This window comes from Populus euphratica, unplaced genomic scaffold (assembly GCF_000495115.2).
Source record: "Populus euphratica unplaced genomic scaffold, PopEup_1.0 scaffold406.1, whole genome shotgun sequence".
Lineage (NCBI taxonomy): Eukaryota > Viridiplantae > Streptophyta > Magnoliopsida > Malpighiales > Salicaceae > Populus > Populus euphratica.
This window is the reverse complement of record NW_011500291.1, coordinates 38,973-56,881: the sequence shown is the minus strand read 5'-3', so window position 1 is coordinate 56,881 and position 17,909 is coordinate 38,973. Positions and strand designations below refer to the sequence as shown.

Below are 17,909 nucleotides of genomic sequence, written 5' to 3'. Positions count from 1 at the left end.
GGGCTCAAAGCAATGTGTGGCCGAAAGCTAAAAGGTCGAAGAAATTTAGGCCCTTTTTTATATTGTTGGAGAGTGGTAAATGCCTTCAATTTTTCTTGTCCTACGGTTCCATGTCTTTGCTGGCAGCAAGATCGAGTGATCATATATTGGCCCGAAGTCCTGTGCCGAGGACAAAACTCCCACACGATAGAACTGTTGTGTTCATAAATTTAACAGTTGAAAGTCGATTTGAAAGGTGAGACGAGACATCTGTGCTTCCCTAGAGTCCCCAGATGCATATCATTCTCATACGCAGGGGCGGAGTTAGGTTCATCTTACAGGGGAGGCCAAAACTAACATGATAATATATATATTATTAAAAAGTTTATTTATTTAAATTGAAAATATTACATAATAAAAGATTTTAAAATATTTTGCAGGGGCCGGGCTCCTGCTTGCCACCCCCTAGTTCCGCCCCTGCCCATACGTACATTCGGTAACGACTCAAGAACATGGAGAATTCAGCTGTCCTTTGTTGTTTGCCCAGCCATGAAAAAATCATCAGAAAATGATAACAGGAGCAATATCTCCTATGGTTTACGTGATTTTGCATGTAAATATCATATAATCATTGATGTTAAGGAACAACAGCAACTTCTTCCATCACTTAGATTACTATGTTTTGCAGAATGATTGGAAAGTATTTTTAAAAAAATTTATTTTTTTAATTTTAAAATAATATTTTTTTTTATATTTTTATATCATTTTAATATATTGATGTTAAAAATAATTTTTTAAATATAAAATATTTTTTTAATATATTTTAAAATAAAAAATATTTTAAAAAACAACTATTAATATACTCTGAAGCAGTAGCATTATCATCTGCCTACCCTCCCCGTAAATATAATCACAATCAATATATATATGATGTCAGTTTGAGATAATTACCTTCTGAATTGTGCACCAACCACCACGCTGGACTATACATAAAAAATAGTTATCCTTTTATAGGAGTAAGTAAAAAAAACAAAAAATTAAAAAAATAGTTATCCTTTTTTAAGAGTAAGTAAAAAAACAAAAAATTAAAAAAATAAAAAAATTAATTAAAAAAATCAAACCATTACAAAAACTAATTAGAATATTTAAAAAAATTATCGGTTCAGTTCTATTCGGTTTTATAAAAATAAAATCAATTAATTTTAACCGAATCGAACCGATTCAAATTAAAAAAATACTATAAATTAAAAAAAAAACTTTCTAACTTATAAAAATAAAATCAATTAATTTTAACCAAATTGAACCGATTCAAATTAAAAAAATATTATAAATTAAAAAAAAAAAAACTTTCTAACCAAATAACCTTAGCAGCCGCTGACCTCATTCCTCACAGCAACACAGCCTCTCACAATTCACAAATAACACTCACAACACACAAGTCCACAATCACAAACAATTCTTCGTTCTTCAATTACTCACGCCAAACCCAACCTTTCAATTTACATCTCCTAATTTAGCATCCCAGAATCCCAGTTAGTTTCTTGAGCTTTCATTTACCATGCTAGCTTACAACAGTTCTTAATTATTCTTATGCATCTGAAACACTCTTGAATATGGATTTGTAGATTGATTTTTTCTTTTTATAATTTTGAATGCAAAAAATAACTTCAAATAGAAGCAGCAAAGTGGCTAATGAACTTGTAGAGACAGAATATTATCAGGATCTCAACTGTGTTGACAAGCAATACCACCCAGTATTACCATTGCTATGCCTAGCTACATATTCTAGTTCAATTCTTTTATTTCTTTACCATTTTTATACATCTAAATAAAAGCATTCAAAGGCCATCTCTCCTGCAAGAACTTGAGATTAATAACTAATATAGCAGTGAGTCGAGAGTACCATCCCCCCTCCCCTCAAAGTTTTCGATTCTATTAAGACTAGCAAATCAATTCTTGAGTTGAAATCTAGTGGAGCTATTTGAAGATTCGAGCTTTAGGAATATAATTTTTCATTGAACATTAGAACGGTAATCAAGATAAATCGTACTGTAAAGAAAAAAAAAGTTGATTGATCCCCCTTCTATATCTTAATTAAATCGAGAGAGGATAACCCACACAATTGATCCCCCTCCTATAATACTATAACTTCAAATGGTATTTTTCTATTCATCAGAGTTGAGAGGAAACTAAAAGTTTAATAATTAGGGGTTCAGAATACATATTTTATAAAAGATAAATCTTGACTTTGAGGTTATAATTAAAAAAATAAAACAATTAGGACTAGAATGTAAACCTTTGCAGAATTGAAAAATTTATATCATTGCAGCACTGCTTTAATGAATGATTTTTTGCTAATTACTGCTTTAAAATTACTATAATCTATCACTGTCCAAAAGAGTTATATGTGTGTGTGTCCTAAGTTCTTGTTAAGTTGTTTGTTCTTCTTAAGTTGTTCTTGATATGCACATAAAACCTGTTGGAAGGACATAAAACACAAACATATATAAAACCAAAAAATTATTGAAAACCTGCTTGAATGTAGAATTAACTGTTACAATATTCTTTTGATTTTTTTTTAATGTTAGTGCCTTTAAGTCTCATATAAATTATGATTATTAAAATGTTTTTATTTGATAATTACATATGGAAAAACTTCAAAATAAAAATGTTTCATCCATTAGTACTACTCCAACATCAACCACTAACTCAACATTAACCACCACAAGATTCACCATGGATAATAAAGTATACAACTTCAAGTCCTTACATCAAGAAAAAAAATATTGATAATAAAAAAATTACAAATTTAGAATCACTTTACAAAACTTGATGATGATCCTATAACTTTTAGAGTTAAATGTAATTATTGTGAAAAATATTAAACATGTTATACTATTCTTAATAGAATAAGTAATATGTAGAGTCATTTAAAAATATGCAAAAAGATTTTTTTTGTGGTTGATAAGAAGCAACAAGAAAGAAAAGGGTGAATCGGAAGATCAAAATGTAAGAACTCTTAAGACAATAGGTTATAATTATGATGAATGTAGACAACTACTAGTAAAAATAGTTATAATTGATGAGTTGTAATTTAATTTTATGAAGGATAAGGGATTTGAATTATTTTGTAGGATCATGCAACTTCAATTTGATATTCTTTCTCGTTTCACTATTATGAGAGATAATTTAAAACTTTAAATTGAAGAGAAAAAAAAATTAAGGACAGCTCTTAAAGGTCAATAGAGAGATAATTTAAAACTTTAAATTGAAGAAAAGAAAAAATTAAAGACAACGCTTAAAGGTCAATGATTATGCTTAACAACAGATACATGAAAATCAATTTAAAACATTAACTGTATGTCCTTAACGACTTATTGGATTGACAATGAGTGGAATTTGCATAAAAATATTCTTAATTTTTATCAAGTTTCCAACTATATGGGTAAAACAATTGGTATAGTTACTAAGAATTGTTTGTTAAAGTGAGGGATTGATAAATTTTTGAATATTATAATAAATAATGCAAGTTCTAATAATGTAACAATTTCACATTTAAAGAATATGATGAAAAATTGATAAACTAATATATTGTCAAATGAGCATTTGCATGTTAGATATTGTGCAAACATTGTAAACCTCATTATGTGTAATAATTTGAAAGAGATTAATGTTTCAATTATTAAGATTCAAAATGCAATTAAGTTTGTGATATCTTCACTTTTTAGACAATCTGAATTTAAAAAGAGTATAGAAAAGTTGCATATAAATGTAAGAAATCATTGTATTTGAATGTTACAACTTGATGGAATTCAACTTCTCTTATGTTAGAAATTGTTGAAAAGTTTGAAAAGGTGCTTATAAGGTTAAGTGAAAGTGAACTTAGATATATGATTTACTTTTTGGAGGTTGATTCAAAGAAGAATAAAAAAAAACATAGAGCAACCTAGTTTGAAGGACTGGGAAAATTATAGAACTTTAGTGAAGTTTTTAAAGATCTTTTACACGGTTACATTGAGATTTTTTAGCTCATTGCATGTCACATCAAATTCTTTCTTTAATGAATTAATTTGTATACATGCAAACTTGTTGCAATTATATAAAAGTAAAAATAATCTTTTCAGTGAAATGACGATGAACATGATATTAAAGTTTGAGAAGTATTGGGGTTATGAAGTAAATTAGAATTTTTTATTATATGTTGTTAATGTCTTAGATTCACATCTCAAATTAAAATATATGAATTTTTTTTTATGAGTTATATGATTATGACAACACAATTACTAACAAAAAAAGATGAAAAATAATTTAGTGAGCTTGTATAAGTTTTATTTGAAAGTTGATAAAATGATGAATAATAATAAATATAAACATGATGTTAATGTTATTGATGACTTGGAGGTAGATATTAACACCCTGGCTCAATTCAAAAGGCATTTACAAAAGAAAAATAGTGTGGAAAATAAAAATAAGATTACGAGGCATTTAGTTAATAGTTGTGAGAATCCTAATGATAATAAATTAGATATTTTAGAGTGGTGAAAAAATAATGCTTTAAAATATAAGATACTTTCAAAAGATGCACAATATGTTCTAGTTATTTTTATATCCATAGCAACTTTCAAATCAACATTTAGAATATACAGTCGTACATTCAACTAATTTCAAAATTTTTTATATCCAACAACAGTTCAACGCTTATTTATTGTTAAAATTAGTTGTATTATAAACCAATTCCAATCAACATTAGAATCTTTGATGAATAATTTTTAAATCTACAAAAACCTTGAATCAAGATATTTTTTTATATAAACTTATACCTTCTATTTTATAATTTATTAATTAACACATTTTAAATCTAACATATCTAATTTTAATTTTATAAAATTGGATGGAGAGTTACATCTAACAACATATGATAATTAATTTAAAAATCAAGACATTTATTAAAAACATATGCTAAAAATGCTATTTTTTTATTTTTATATCTTCTAATTTAATTTATCATATTATAATTCTATATTTTAAATTCCAAATTTTAATATCAATAATATTAAAGAATCAAAATGCAATATTCTTGATGTGGTTCTTGATTATAATGATATGCATAGTAGAGATTTTTTGGCTTAAAGTTTTTTATAACAATTTTATTTGTTTTTTTTTATAAGCCCTTTAAAAGCAGTCTTTTGTAATTTGAATTTTAATTCATTGGTGTATTATATTAACAAAAATATTAAAAGGTAAAATAAATTTTAAACATAAAATTAACACTAACAATTTAATATAAATAAATATTTAATGGCGAAACAAACTTAAAAACACAATAAATATTCTAGTAGTAATTGAACCATCACTTTTTATAGGAAAATTGATATTAAAAAAGCCCATCAAAAAATAAAAAACAAAATTCAAAATTAGTTAGTTATAATTAATTTTAGTTCAGTTTTAGTTTAAATTTTTTAAAATTATAAAAAATTAATTTGATTATTTTAATAGATAAAAACCAAGCGAACAAAAAATAATCACCCCTGCCCCTACCGTCCTCTGTCCGCGTACATTTGTTAGAATAAGAATGAGCCAATATAATATGATAATAAGCCGGTGTCTTTACTTGCTGTACATGGGGTCCAATAGAGACAGAAGAAACTGGACCCGTTCTAATGGATCCTCCTCGCTCCTGTTAAACTACTCCAACATAATTAATAACATGCATATAAATCCCAGCTATTTATCTTGTAAATTAAAAACAAGAGGAAGAATTGAAGATTGAATGGTATAGTCTAAGACCCATAATATAAAATGAAAGCAAACCATAACCAGCTGATGATGAGTAGATTGGATTCTGTTGTTAGGCTAGCAAGGTCACTGTCCTATTTCCTTTTTCTTTTCTTTTTTATTCCAGCTATTTCTAGAGAAAACATTGGTCCCAAGAAGCCCCAAACACTCATTGGTTGCAATCTAATTGTTGTCTTTGCTCAATTTCTTGGGAACATTTGCTCAGGGCTCTCCTCTCTCGTCAACATCACCATTTCATGGACCAAAACCCGTCTTATCTTCTCAGTTTACGTCCTCACGACTCCATCTTCCAATAATGGCATGCAGTTGTCTTGCAGCTTGCCCCTTGTATTGTGAAAGTTACAGCTTTCTAACAATCTTAATAGCAAAAGGGTCTACCATGCAAATTACAGGTTTGCGAGTGTGCACGCCTATGCATGCACGTGCATTGACAGTATTGTAGAATACTGTAAGAAATCAATAGGAAACTCACTTACAAAATATGCCACTGCATTCACCTCACCAATTTCAGAGATGCATGATGGAAAGTTCTAAAGTGACCACTAAGTTGAAACTAGGCACTGATTGGAAAGAAATTTGATGGCATTGTCAGTGAGTATTTACCTTGTTTCTTGCATATGAAGCAGCTGGTTTTTCTGCTACTTGGAATTCAAAGGGCGATGCAAACTTATCACAATCAGTGCCCTTAAATCTGAGAAATCCTCAAACATCTCTTGCATCCCTCTACCTCAGGAAGCAATCACTGCAACAACCTCTTTTCCAGCTACCTTGTCACAAGAACTGTACGCTTGCTGTTCCGAGTCTTGACAAATAGTATACATCTACACCCTACCCTTCCATGATTTAGCGGATGGATTTGAAGGGGAACTTCCTCCAGTGTCATCGCTTTCATATAGCATGTCATCCAAAGGCAGCCTACAGCCTCACTGCGACAAATAGATGCAGCAACTGAAGAATACTTTCGTGTCATGAACAAGAACATTAACCCATCCAAACACAGCATGACAGCACGGTCAGATTTAACTTCTATCCTTGATGCAAGTTTAATGAGACGAAGTCATATCTGCATTTTCATCAGATTAGAGTTGCATAATCTTATTTTCTGAAGATTGAGTATCCTTGGGTCAAGCATCTACAAGAGGCTAAAAACACCCCACTATAACCGAATTTCATCCACCAGTATATATGCACATCATTATCAGAAATGAGAACAGGGCATTCATACATAAATACATGTACAAAAACAAACAAAAGTTGTCCATGAATAAACTAAATCATTACAACAATACGAGTCTAAAACCCCAGGTGTATATGGGTTGCAACTTCTCACAGCCATACATTTACTTACAACTGAATTCTTTCCCGTCCCCTCAATTCTCATTCACTCACCCTACCTGGTGCTGCTGTTCTTGAATTGCTTGCACATTTCTCAATGATCTCAATAATCCGTTGTAATAAGACACTCAAGAAAGTGTGCATGCCTTGTAACCGCAAGTACGAAATATATAGTTGTACTTGAAATACGATGCATGCACCATTAGCATCACAAGTCATTTATCATCACAAGGAAACTCAAAAGGCCATCTTCGCAAATCAATAGAGAACTAGTTGTAAAATTCCTTAATAAGTTAGAGCCTTGTGTAAGGTTCAGCAGTTAGTCATATGATGCAGTGTAGTGTGGTCTACCTTTTGCAGCAACCACATATTTAAAAGTGCTTGGTTAATCAACATACAATAGTTTTGCCTTGCACTCTCTCTTCAAACCTTGGTAATGAAAAAACTATAATACCAAAACCAAATACACACTAAGTGGTACTTGATACCTCAACCATGTGGGCATAGAATGAAATAAAGTTTTACATATTCGATCCTAGCATTTCTTTATCACATCTAAATGTGACTCCTCGTTCTTGCATTGGCTGCAGATGCATAAAGATAACTGACACAGAAGTCAGATATTGCATCCCAGGTTGAAAGTTTCAATTTACTTTTCCCTTCATTTCCATAACCATGCTATTAGATCATTATAAATTTGAAGCAGAGGGAGTCTAAATGAACTGTCTATGATTTTTTTAAAAACACACACACACACACACACACACAAAGTTCAAACAAATGCACCCTTCAACATAAAAATGAATGTTTTCCTATTAGCAGCAAAAATAAATCAAAATAATCTACCAATCCCCTCATACTCAGTCAGTCAATGATCTCATGAATTATTGTTACCTGGCATGTAAGCATGGTACAGTCAAGCAGGCATATTTTCAGAAGTGTAGCATTTATTGGTAATAATAATAATAACAAAGAATCCCTCTCCCCTCCTCTCAGTTAATAGCATCAGTTGTCAGTTTGATGGTAAAACATCATCAGTATATAGGCTCATTAATAATAATATAGGAAGTCACGTTCAATAGCCGCTCACTGTGTAAAGCATTGGCTGCTAGTTTTTTCATTTAGTGGTATCATTGCTACCAACTTATCAAGCAATAAGAGAATACTTCTTTCCTAGTGAAAACAATCTAAGAAAGGACCTCCAACAGGCAAACAATGAGAGCTTGGGTTAAAAGCATTGAGGTTGAAAATAAGAAAATAATAGTTGAATAATTTCCCTAAAAAACAATTTGAAAACTGCAAAACTGAAAGCATATAGCTCACCAGCATATGAAGGTAGCATACTTCTAAGTTAGTTTTCCAATTTCTCAACTTAATTACCAACAGAAAAAATCTCTAAAAAAAAATTCAAGAGCTGTAGAGAGCCAGGTGTATTTTACTTATTTAATAAAATTTTCATTAATCCTCTTGTTGAAAGAAACTCACAGATTTTGGTTGAGATTTCACCACCAGGGTTTGTGGAACCCCTACAAAGAAGCTATTGGAATTGTCTTTTGTTGCTATTGTTTTCATGGTTGTATTATCCTTTGGGCTACCCACCAAATGGAGTTCAGAAAAATGGTCACCCCAGATATCATATGTAAATTCAACCCCCACCTTTTCATCTACTTTAACACGTCTTTGGTTTAAAAGTCTTGCTCCAGGAGCTCGAGCAATTGGAGCAATTGTTGATGTTGATGACAAGGGAGAAGAATAATGCAGACTGGGGGCAGCATCACTATAACAAGGAAATGCAGGAGAAGGTTTAGAAAAGGTCTTGCTTGGCACTAAAGGTTGCTCACGAGTAGCAGAAAAGTAGTTGTAACCATAGCATTTCATAGAAACCTTGGGCTCCAGGACAACTGCCTTGATAGCAGATTCAGAAACTAGAACCTTCCTGAACTGTTGGGCTGCCACTTGAGTGAATGGATTTCTCACCTCAATAGTGTCTGCCTCAGAAGATGGCGACCAGTTGGGTGTTGCAGATACAGGAGACAGGGGAGATGAAGGGGTAGAATTTCCACTTTGATTACTTGAGACTTCAAGTGGTCCTGTTAAACATGCACTCACACCCTTCCTCCTCCTTCGCCTTCTTCCTTTCTCTTTTCCGATCCTGACTGTAAAGTTGGGAGATTGGGGAGCATCAAGTGTATCAGAATTCTCAACCGCTATGGATTTTGACATCAAAGATGGTACTGCTTTATCCTTTTCAGTATAAGACAAAATGTTATCTTGTTTGTGATTTTCTAGAGTTGATGTCAAATTATTAAAAGTTAGCCCCTGTTCCAGGGGTCCATCATGACCATCAGCATATTTACCAATAGATGTCTGATTAGAGGCCTTGTCTTCCCCAACTGATGTTAACAAACTGTCCATTCCCCTGGACATAGACAACTTACTCTTTCTCTGGTTACGATGCTTATGAGAAGCTTTGCCTGCACTTCTTACAGTATTAGTGGAGCTTTTCTCACTGTTATGATAGTAATCCTTAAAGCCAAAAGCAACCACTTGAGGAAATATGCAACACAATATCAGAAACATTAAGGAAGTGGCAAGGAGGACTGCAGCAGGGAATTTCAACTGCATCCAGAATACTGATTTTTTACAGAGATTGTACATGTACAAAGGAAGACTTGCCTTTATGGGTATCACAAGAATTCCACTAGCCAAGGCCAGTTCAAGATCTCTGTGCACCATAGCTGCGGAAAAATCAGACTGGTATGAGATCAGAAGCTTTGTTGACTCCCCTGGTTCAAGAGAAAAACCTTTACAAGTGTGAACCATAAACCCATCCACCCCACACTCAGACCCAGAAACTTCAATACTTTTCACCTCAAGTGGCAAGTCTCCCATATTCTTGGCATACAGCTCTTTATATGAGGGCACAGAACAAGTATAAGCAGTTTCTTCCATGTTAAATAGCCCATCTTGAGGAGAAATATTCAGGGGCATTGGCAAGTTAAGGTTAAATTCTATGCTCTGAACAGGCTCTGACCCATCAAGCAGGACTAGAGAGACTAACCCTCCAAATCCTCTCAAAGATAACCACTCTACACCAGAAAGATTGTTTCTTATCAGGGCTGAACTTCTCCACCCACAACGATTTGAAGGGTGAAAGAATATTGGTCCAAAAGATGCTTTGCCATAAGGATGAACATAAGCTTCTGTTAGTGCACTCTCTGCCATTGAGAACCCATACCTGGCAGGAGCAGTCAATTCAGCCTGGACAGAAATTCTCGATGAAGGGGGATCCATAGAACCATCTGTGCCCCTGCACTCATCAATAATCTCTCCTGAGTTAAGAATGAGCTGCATTACAACTGGTTGTTCACTAGGATTCTTTACAGTGATCCACCTAGGGTGATAAGTTCCAACCTGAACCATTGGGAACAACACCTCATGATCATCAAGCACAGACATGCCACTCATGGTACCTTGAGATTTCCAATTGCCCAGTACAAATTCATCTGCTTCTGCTGTCTCTATTGCCTATAAGTTCACAAAGCGATCTTAGTCAGCCAGCATGTATAGCATCGAAATGAAGAAAAAAGGAAAAGCAACTAATATGCAGAGAGAAATCCCTTGGTTGCATGCCCTTGGGGACCTGCCTCACATGAAGGGCCAGATGATCTAGGATGTGTATGCATGTGTGCATTCACAGACAGACATTCAGTTTCAGACACAAGCACAAGAACATGCTGTGAGCGTGTCTGGAGCACGGAAGAAATAATCCATTCTATATCCCAACAACCATAAAATCAACAGAGCTTCCTTCAAGAGCAGGAAATTAAAATGCCATTTCTATTTGATTCCTCCTTATACTTCCACCTATCACCATCATTTCTCTCAAATAATTGGGCGAATGAAATTAGCAAGTCAAATTACTAATAACACTGCTAAATTATATCAAACATAAAATTTAATGATTTGGTAAATATGTGAGGCATACATATAATCCAGCTTTACAAAATCTAGTTAGGCCATGCATGTAACAGCCCAGAAGTTCCACTGATTGCCTACATGATTTGATTATAGAAGTTCACTAAGCAAGCAATTTGCACAAGTTGAAGCCCCATCCAATTTGGACTGCAGTTGAAGTTTTTGAATCAAGCAAAGGAAAACAGGTCACTGCTAATATATTATTACTAGCTGTTCCTTCACAAGCTAATGCTATGCATGTAATTTTTGTTTTTAACACATTAGTTAGCTGCTTATGCATAAATCACAGGCTACAGTGACTGCTATTTCCATCACAAGAAAATCACAAGAAGCAAGGCTTATAACAGATTAAATAGACAATCTGAAGAGAACAATGCACTGATACAAAGCCATATGAAAGATGATAAATGATAAGTCAGAATCAGCGAACCTTTATCTCTAATAGCGACAGCTTGCCACTGCACAATGACCCTGTCCTTCTATTGCCAGTTTCAGTCCTTTCACCAGATTTGGCATCTTCAGAGTGATTGTCGTATGCAATGAATGAATCCTTCTGATGTCTCAAACAAATATGGACTATATCCTGACAAGGAATTTCAATTTGAGGACTACTCGAGTCATTTGTCAGTACCACTAATTTGCAGTCCTTGTTCATATTTGACATTTCGGATGTAGAATCATGTAATTCAACAAGTAGATGCGTACATGTAATTGTAGCAACTTGTGTGACAGTGCCAGGGAAAAGTAGCAAGCTTTCAATGTACTTGATCTGGAAAACCTTCACTGCTGCAACTTCCCTAATATTGACAACATTCAACACATGAGGAGCTTCATTTCTCAATGAGATAGCAACAACAACGGTGCTGCCAACATCATATGGAACCAGAGTTTCAAGATAAACTGAAACTAAACCAGCAAAGCCACTGTAAGCTACTTTTCCATCCCATTCAAGCTTGAGAGGAACCATTACAGTATCTATCTTGTCCTGAGAGGACCTCAGCAACTGCATACAAAAAGCACCATAAACATTTCCTTCAGATTCAAATGAGAAGTCCATCTCCATGATCTTTCCATTGCTGTGAGGAAGGATCTCCCAACTTTCTTGGGGCTTCATAGCCATCAATGGAAAACCCATTTGAGCATTCCTAACAACCAACCAATCCTTGACTCCCAACAGGCTGAGCTCATCAGGACCTCCCAAAATTTCCAAACTGCAAGTTGCTTCAGTGTTATGCAAAATATTCCCTTGAGTAACTGATATCCATGCACTTACTTCCTTCACATAGAGGGTTTCATCGAAAGGATTATATAAAGAAAAAGTCTTCCTCAACTGTCCACTAGAAGGAACATCAAGGCTGAATAAAGGACTAATATTGTAAGGCGACTCAATTGCATAACCCTTGACCTGGACCAGGAATCCACCAGAGCTTGTCTGCAAGATCAAATGAGCTGAGGAAAAGCCCAACCATGTAGGCAAAAACACAAAACAAATTGAAGCTACTTCGCCTGGTCCTAACAAAACCTCACTAAAATTGCAGGCATAGAACTGTGTATTGGTACTAAATGGTTCAAAGAGATGTAAAATGCTCTCATTACAGGTGTTTGCCACTGTTAAGAACGCTACTGAGGGATAATATAAATGCCTCTGCCCCCAGTCAATTACAGGAGGGCTGATTTCTACGTGGGGAGGAGAAACATCAAAAGCACTATATTTCATCATTTCAGACTTTTTCCTCGGCCTGGCACTTGTGCTCTTCTGAGTTAGTAAAGGACCTTTACACGAAGAAGGGTCACATTGGTCAGCTCTACTGGTTTGAGTGGATGATAACTCATCAACACCTTCCCTAGAGTTCATAGAACAGGAAACAGCCAGGCCATTTGACAACTGGAACATACCAGGATCCAATGACCAGTTCTTGTTCTCTAACCACCTGCCACCCTGAGTTGATTCTGCAGATAACGAACCATCAGACTGACTCCTAGAAGCTTCTAAAGCAGCTACTTTAAGCTTGTGTTCTTTAGGCGAAAAACCCGGCAATGTTGAAAGAAAGCAGAACAAATGAGAATTGGTACAAATATTCTCAAAATTTAAGAGGGTCATAGAACTTCCAGCTGCATAGCCCAAGCTAGTATCACCAATGCTAATATCTTGAAATCCAACACTACCATCATCCCCATAGGACTCACAAGAATCATCTTCTATGGAATTCTGCATTCCATTCGTCAAGCACGGTCCGCACATAGCAAAGCAAAAAAGGGCACACGACAGAACCAGAATAACATGGAATGCTTTGACCTGGTGAATCAATCCCCTGAAATCAACCACCAAATCAAATGTCATTAGCAATTCAAGAAATAACTGTAAATCAGTAATTTCAAACTAAAAAACATTAAGAAAAAAGGAAATGAAAGAAAGAAAGCACTAAAACAACAAAAATACAAAACTCAATTTGCTCATACTAACACTAATTTCACAAAACTCTTCCCTCAAAAAGCAAAACTAAATTGAATAAAAGGCACTCCCACCATGTGATATATATATATATATATAACCCATATTTATTACACCAACTCATAATTTTCAAATGAAACACTAATCCAACTAAAAAAAATGCACCATTAATAAAGATGATAGTCGATATCCAACACGAATTTGGAAGCTACTCTTATCCCAGTAAATATTCAACCATAAATTGATAGTAATAACCTCATAGCAGCTATTACTACTAAAACAAGCTTAAAAATCTATTCTATTATATTCTCTATAAGTTCTTACAAAAACACAATCACCAAATACTTTTATCTTTATATCTCAAAGCCACAAACTTTGCAGCCCAGTAACACTGAAAAGGAAACTCTTTTTAGAACAAATAGAGAGAGAGAGAGAGTAGAGAATACTGAAAACAGAAACGTAAAAAAAGCAATCAGCATACAAAAAACGGCAATAAAATGTTTTCAAAAATACAAAAAGAGAAAAGGAGAAAAGGAAACAATAGAAATAGAAAAATAAAGCGATGATAACCAAAAACTGGTATTTCAAAACATGAAAACAAAAAAAAAAAGAAGAAGAAGGGAAAGAGAGTAAGATATAGAGTTACGGGTGGTGGAACGCGAAGAGCTTGTGCTTATGTTGTTGGGGAGATATGATTGTTAAGGTGTGGATGTCGTCCATGTCTGTGAGGGGAAAGGAATCATCTGCTGATTTTCTCTTTCTTTTTATGGTGTATTTTTCACTCTGAAAAATACTTGATTGTTTGAGCATTTTTAAGAAGACAGAGGTGAGTGTGTTTGTTTGGACGTTAAAAAACAAAATTGTTTTTGAGAATTTTTCTTTTTAAAAAATAATAAATTAAAAAATAAATAATATATATATATATATATATTATTTTAATATATTTTTAAATAAAAATAACCATTTTCATAATTTTAAAGAGTATTTTTTTATTTTTTTTAAAAATTATTTTTTATATTTTAAAATTATTTTAATGTTATTAAAAATAAATTTTAAAAATATATATTATTGTAATATATTTTAAAAAATAATTAATATCAAATCAACTTTACCTGAGAAGAGCAGCAGAATATAAATATAAAATAAAAAAATTATTTAATATAGTTAGTAATCAAATGGCTTTGAAATATAAATATGTATTGTGATAGTATTAATAGTTTAAAGTATTTTTATTTAAAAATATATTAATTATTTTTAAGAATTATTTTTAAAATAGTATATTAAAATAAAAAAAATTATTTAAAAATAAATAAATTTTGAAGAACGTGAAAATAGAGAGACTAGACAGCAATCATTTTAGAAATGCAATCTAACTGTGTCGTTTTGTAAACATTGAAAAATTAAAAAGAAATTAGCATTAGAAAATGGGATTTTAAGAGGATAGTTAAAAAAAAAATTATTGCTTATATTGCACGTTCTTAATTATTTTTTCTTCTTCTTTGTTTTGCGATAAAATAACTAAAATTCAATAATCACCATGTAATAAATTATTAAAGAATGTTTACACGTATGTTATTTTTTTTTTTATGAAAATCATCATTAACATTATTGTTTCTTAAAAAATATCCACAAATGAGTGTATTAAACCTCTCTTTTTTAAAAATAAAAATCTCGGAATAAAATTTAAGTGTAATCAAGTCGCAGGATTAATTAATAAAAATATGTTTTTATTAAAATTTATTATTTTCTTGTACCACGTATGAAAAACATGTGTAATGCATTAATAACTAAAATTCAATAAAAATACTTTTAATTGGCATTAAATTAAATTTACGAAATCTGGTGAAGATTAATGCTTGCTATTAGTTAATGCCAAGCATACCTTCACAGGACACATGATCCACTCTGCTAGGATTTTTGGATTGGATATGCTAATATTAGAATGCTTTAATAATGATAACATTATTATGGATGGCATGCTTAGTTGATTATTTTTTTGGGGTGAATTTAGTTGAGTATTTTTGGCCATTTACTCACATTATTGCTTTACGTGAATTAAATATCGTGAGACACATTGCATTTCAACTAATTTTAAAATATTTTTTATTTAAAAATAAAAATTTAATTTAAAACTTACCCACACGAATGAAAAAACCTTTTTAGATAATTATTTTATCTAATAGTTATGGATACATTACAATTTTTAAAATATTTTTTAGAATATTTTTTATTTAAAAATAAAAAGATAAAAATTTAATTTAAAACTGATAAATATTAGCACAAATGAAATAATTTTTTAAATAGTTATTTTATGTAATACATAATGAGTAGTATATGAATTTTGTAAAACCCAGTTATATATATATATATATATAAAACTAAAATCTTTTAATACCATAAGTCAAAGCAAAACATAGTTTTTATTCGCAACTCGCCACACTACCTACTAGAAGACTCGTGGGTTGTTGGCGATTTGCAAACTAGAAGAGGACAGTGCTCGGTTATACTAGCATTATTAATGATAGGCAGAAGTCGCTGTCTCTCTTCGAAATCGGCTCAAATGCATCTATGATGTCTTAATTGAGCAACCAACCTTTGATAGAAGATACTTTGATATTTAACTTTTTCTTTTTCTTTAATTTAACTGATTATATTTTAAATTTATTTTTTAAAAGATTATCGGTTTGAATTTTATAAATTTTAAAACTATTAATAATTTATATAATTATTAATTTTAAAATTTATGAGATTATTTAAAATATACATAAATTAATCTAAACATCCATATTAATTAAAAATATTTTTTTATAAAACTTATATGATAGTTTAACTTGTCATATCTTAGATTTATTTTTTAATATCCTTAAATTGAATTCCTTTCAGACTATTAGAGATTTATATAATCATTAATTTTAAAATCTATAAAATTAATCAAGGTATTTACAAACTAGCTTAAACACTTATATTAATAAAAAAAAATACTCTTTTATAGGGAGTGATAGAAAATATAATAATAGTTATTTTTTAAAGTACTTTTTACTTGGAAGTATATTACAATAATATTTTTTATTTATAAAAATATTTTAAACATTAATATATCAAAATGATGTAAAAACATTAAAAAAATTAATTGAAAATAAAAAAAAAATAACTTCTTTGAAAACACTTTCAGACAGGGAAAAGAAAAATAATCTTGGTTGTAAGAGGTTATATTGTAGGCTCATTTATCTTCCATGCGCTAACAAAATATGCAATAGTGGTATAATGGCAGCAGGACAGTTGCAGATAATCTTCTGCACCCTTTTAAGATGACTTGCAGAGATCAAATTCGCATGCAGTAGGGAGACATTATCAGTGCTCAATTGTTTGTTTTTGTCTTGATTTTTTTGTGATTGCTACGAACGATTCCTTTGGGCTTTTTCTAGCGCCAAGCGTATAGAATCCTGAAGTTTTTTCCTTCATCAGAAAGAGACCCCTTAGTTTTATCATCTAGCATTGTCCACTAGGAGTTATAAAATACCTACGAACGATTCCTTTGGGCTTTTTCTAGCGCCAAGCGTATAGAATCCTTAAGGTGCAGAGAACTGGACACAAATACAAAGGCCATATTGAACACAAGGACATTGGTTTTGGTGACACATAATGAATAACTAGCCATGGACTTATTTCATATGGACACAAGTTGTTCCTTACAGTACAAGCGAAAATTAATTTTTAAAAAAAACTAAAAAATATACGTTTTTAATTGTGACACAAGACATAGATGCAAGGTGGATTGCTATAATGCAATACATTGTGGTAATTGTTTTTTTTATCATTGAAAAAATTATACATGATGTTAAATTTTTTAAAATTTTTATTTTTTAACATCATGATAACAAGATTGTTTTTAGGATTTTATATACTTTAGAGTATTCGAGGTGTTAATAAATACTATAATATTAAATTAAAGTTCTCTATCATTAAAAAAATTTAAAAAAAAACTAAAATAGCAAGGATTAAAATTAATAAAAAAGAAAGAAAAATACTTCCTTTTTTATTATTTAAAGGGCACAAATAAACTTTAGTTTGTCCCCTAAAGTTTTTATTTAAAAAAAAAATTGTTTCATGCTTTTTGTTTATATATTGTGGTCTTAAACTTTATTTTTATCATATTTTAGTAATTAAATATTAAAAAATAAGAGATAAAAAGTCATTGAAAAAGACATAGAAAAAAGTGTTTCAATTTACAATAACTAAAAAATCAATCCTTGTGTCATTTAATTTGTTTTAAGAGTTCAGCATAATAAAAATAGTTTTTTCCTTCAAATATGCTATAAAAAGTAGATGGAGACCATAATTTTGTTTTTAATTTAGCTTGATTTATTAT

At 31.5% G+C, this 17,909-nt stretch overlaps 1 protein-coding gene across 6 annotated transcripts; it reads right to left on the bottom strand.

Moving 5' to 3' along the window:
- Positions 1-5,520: 5,520 nt before the first annotated feature.
- Positions 5,521-14,365, bottom strand: LOC105113260 (uncharacterized). 6 transcript variants are annotated; one of them, XR_839923.1, is made up of 5 exons: positions 14,187-14,365; positions 11,519-13,400; positions 8,596-10,638; positions 6,379-6,877; positions 5,521-5,664 (listed from the first exon to the last, which is right to left on the bottom strand). XR_839923.1 is itself a non-coding variant. In XM_011009359.1 (4 exons), the coding sequence occupies exons 1-4, from the start codon at positions 14,348-14,350 to the stop codon at positions 6,833-6,835; spliced, it is 4,134 nt and encodes a 1,377-aa protein (XP_011007661.1). In that variant the 5' UTR covers positions 14,351-14,365; the 3' UTR covers positions 5,655-6,832. The 6 variants fall into 6 exon arrangements, 3 of the variants coding, with proteins under 3 accessions (XP_011007661.1, XP_011007662.1, XP_011007663.1); XR_839922.1 differs by having other exon boundaries at positions 5,537-5,656; XR_839921.1 differs by having other exon boundaries at positions 5,655-6,262.
- Positions 14,366-17,909: the final 3,544 nt, after the last annotated feature.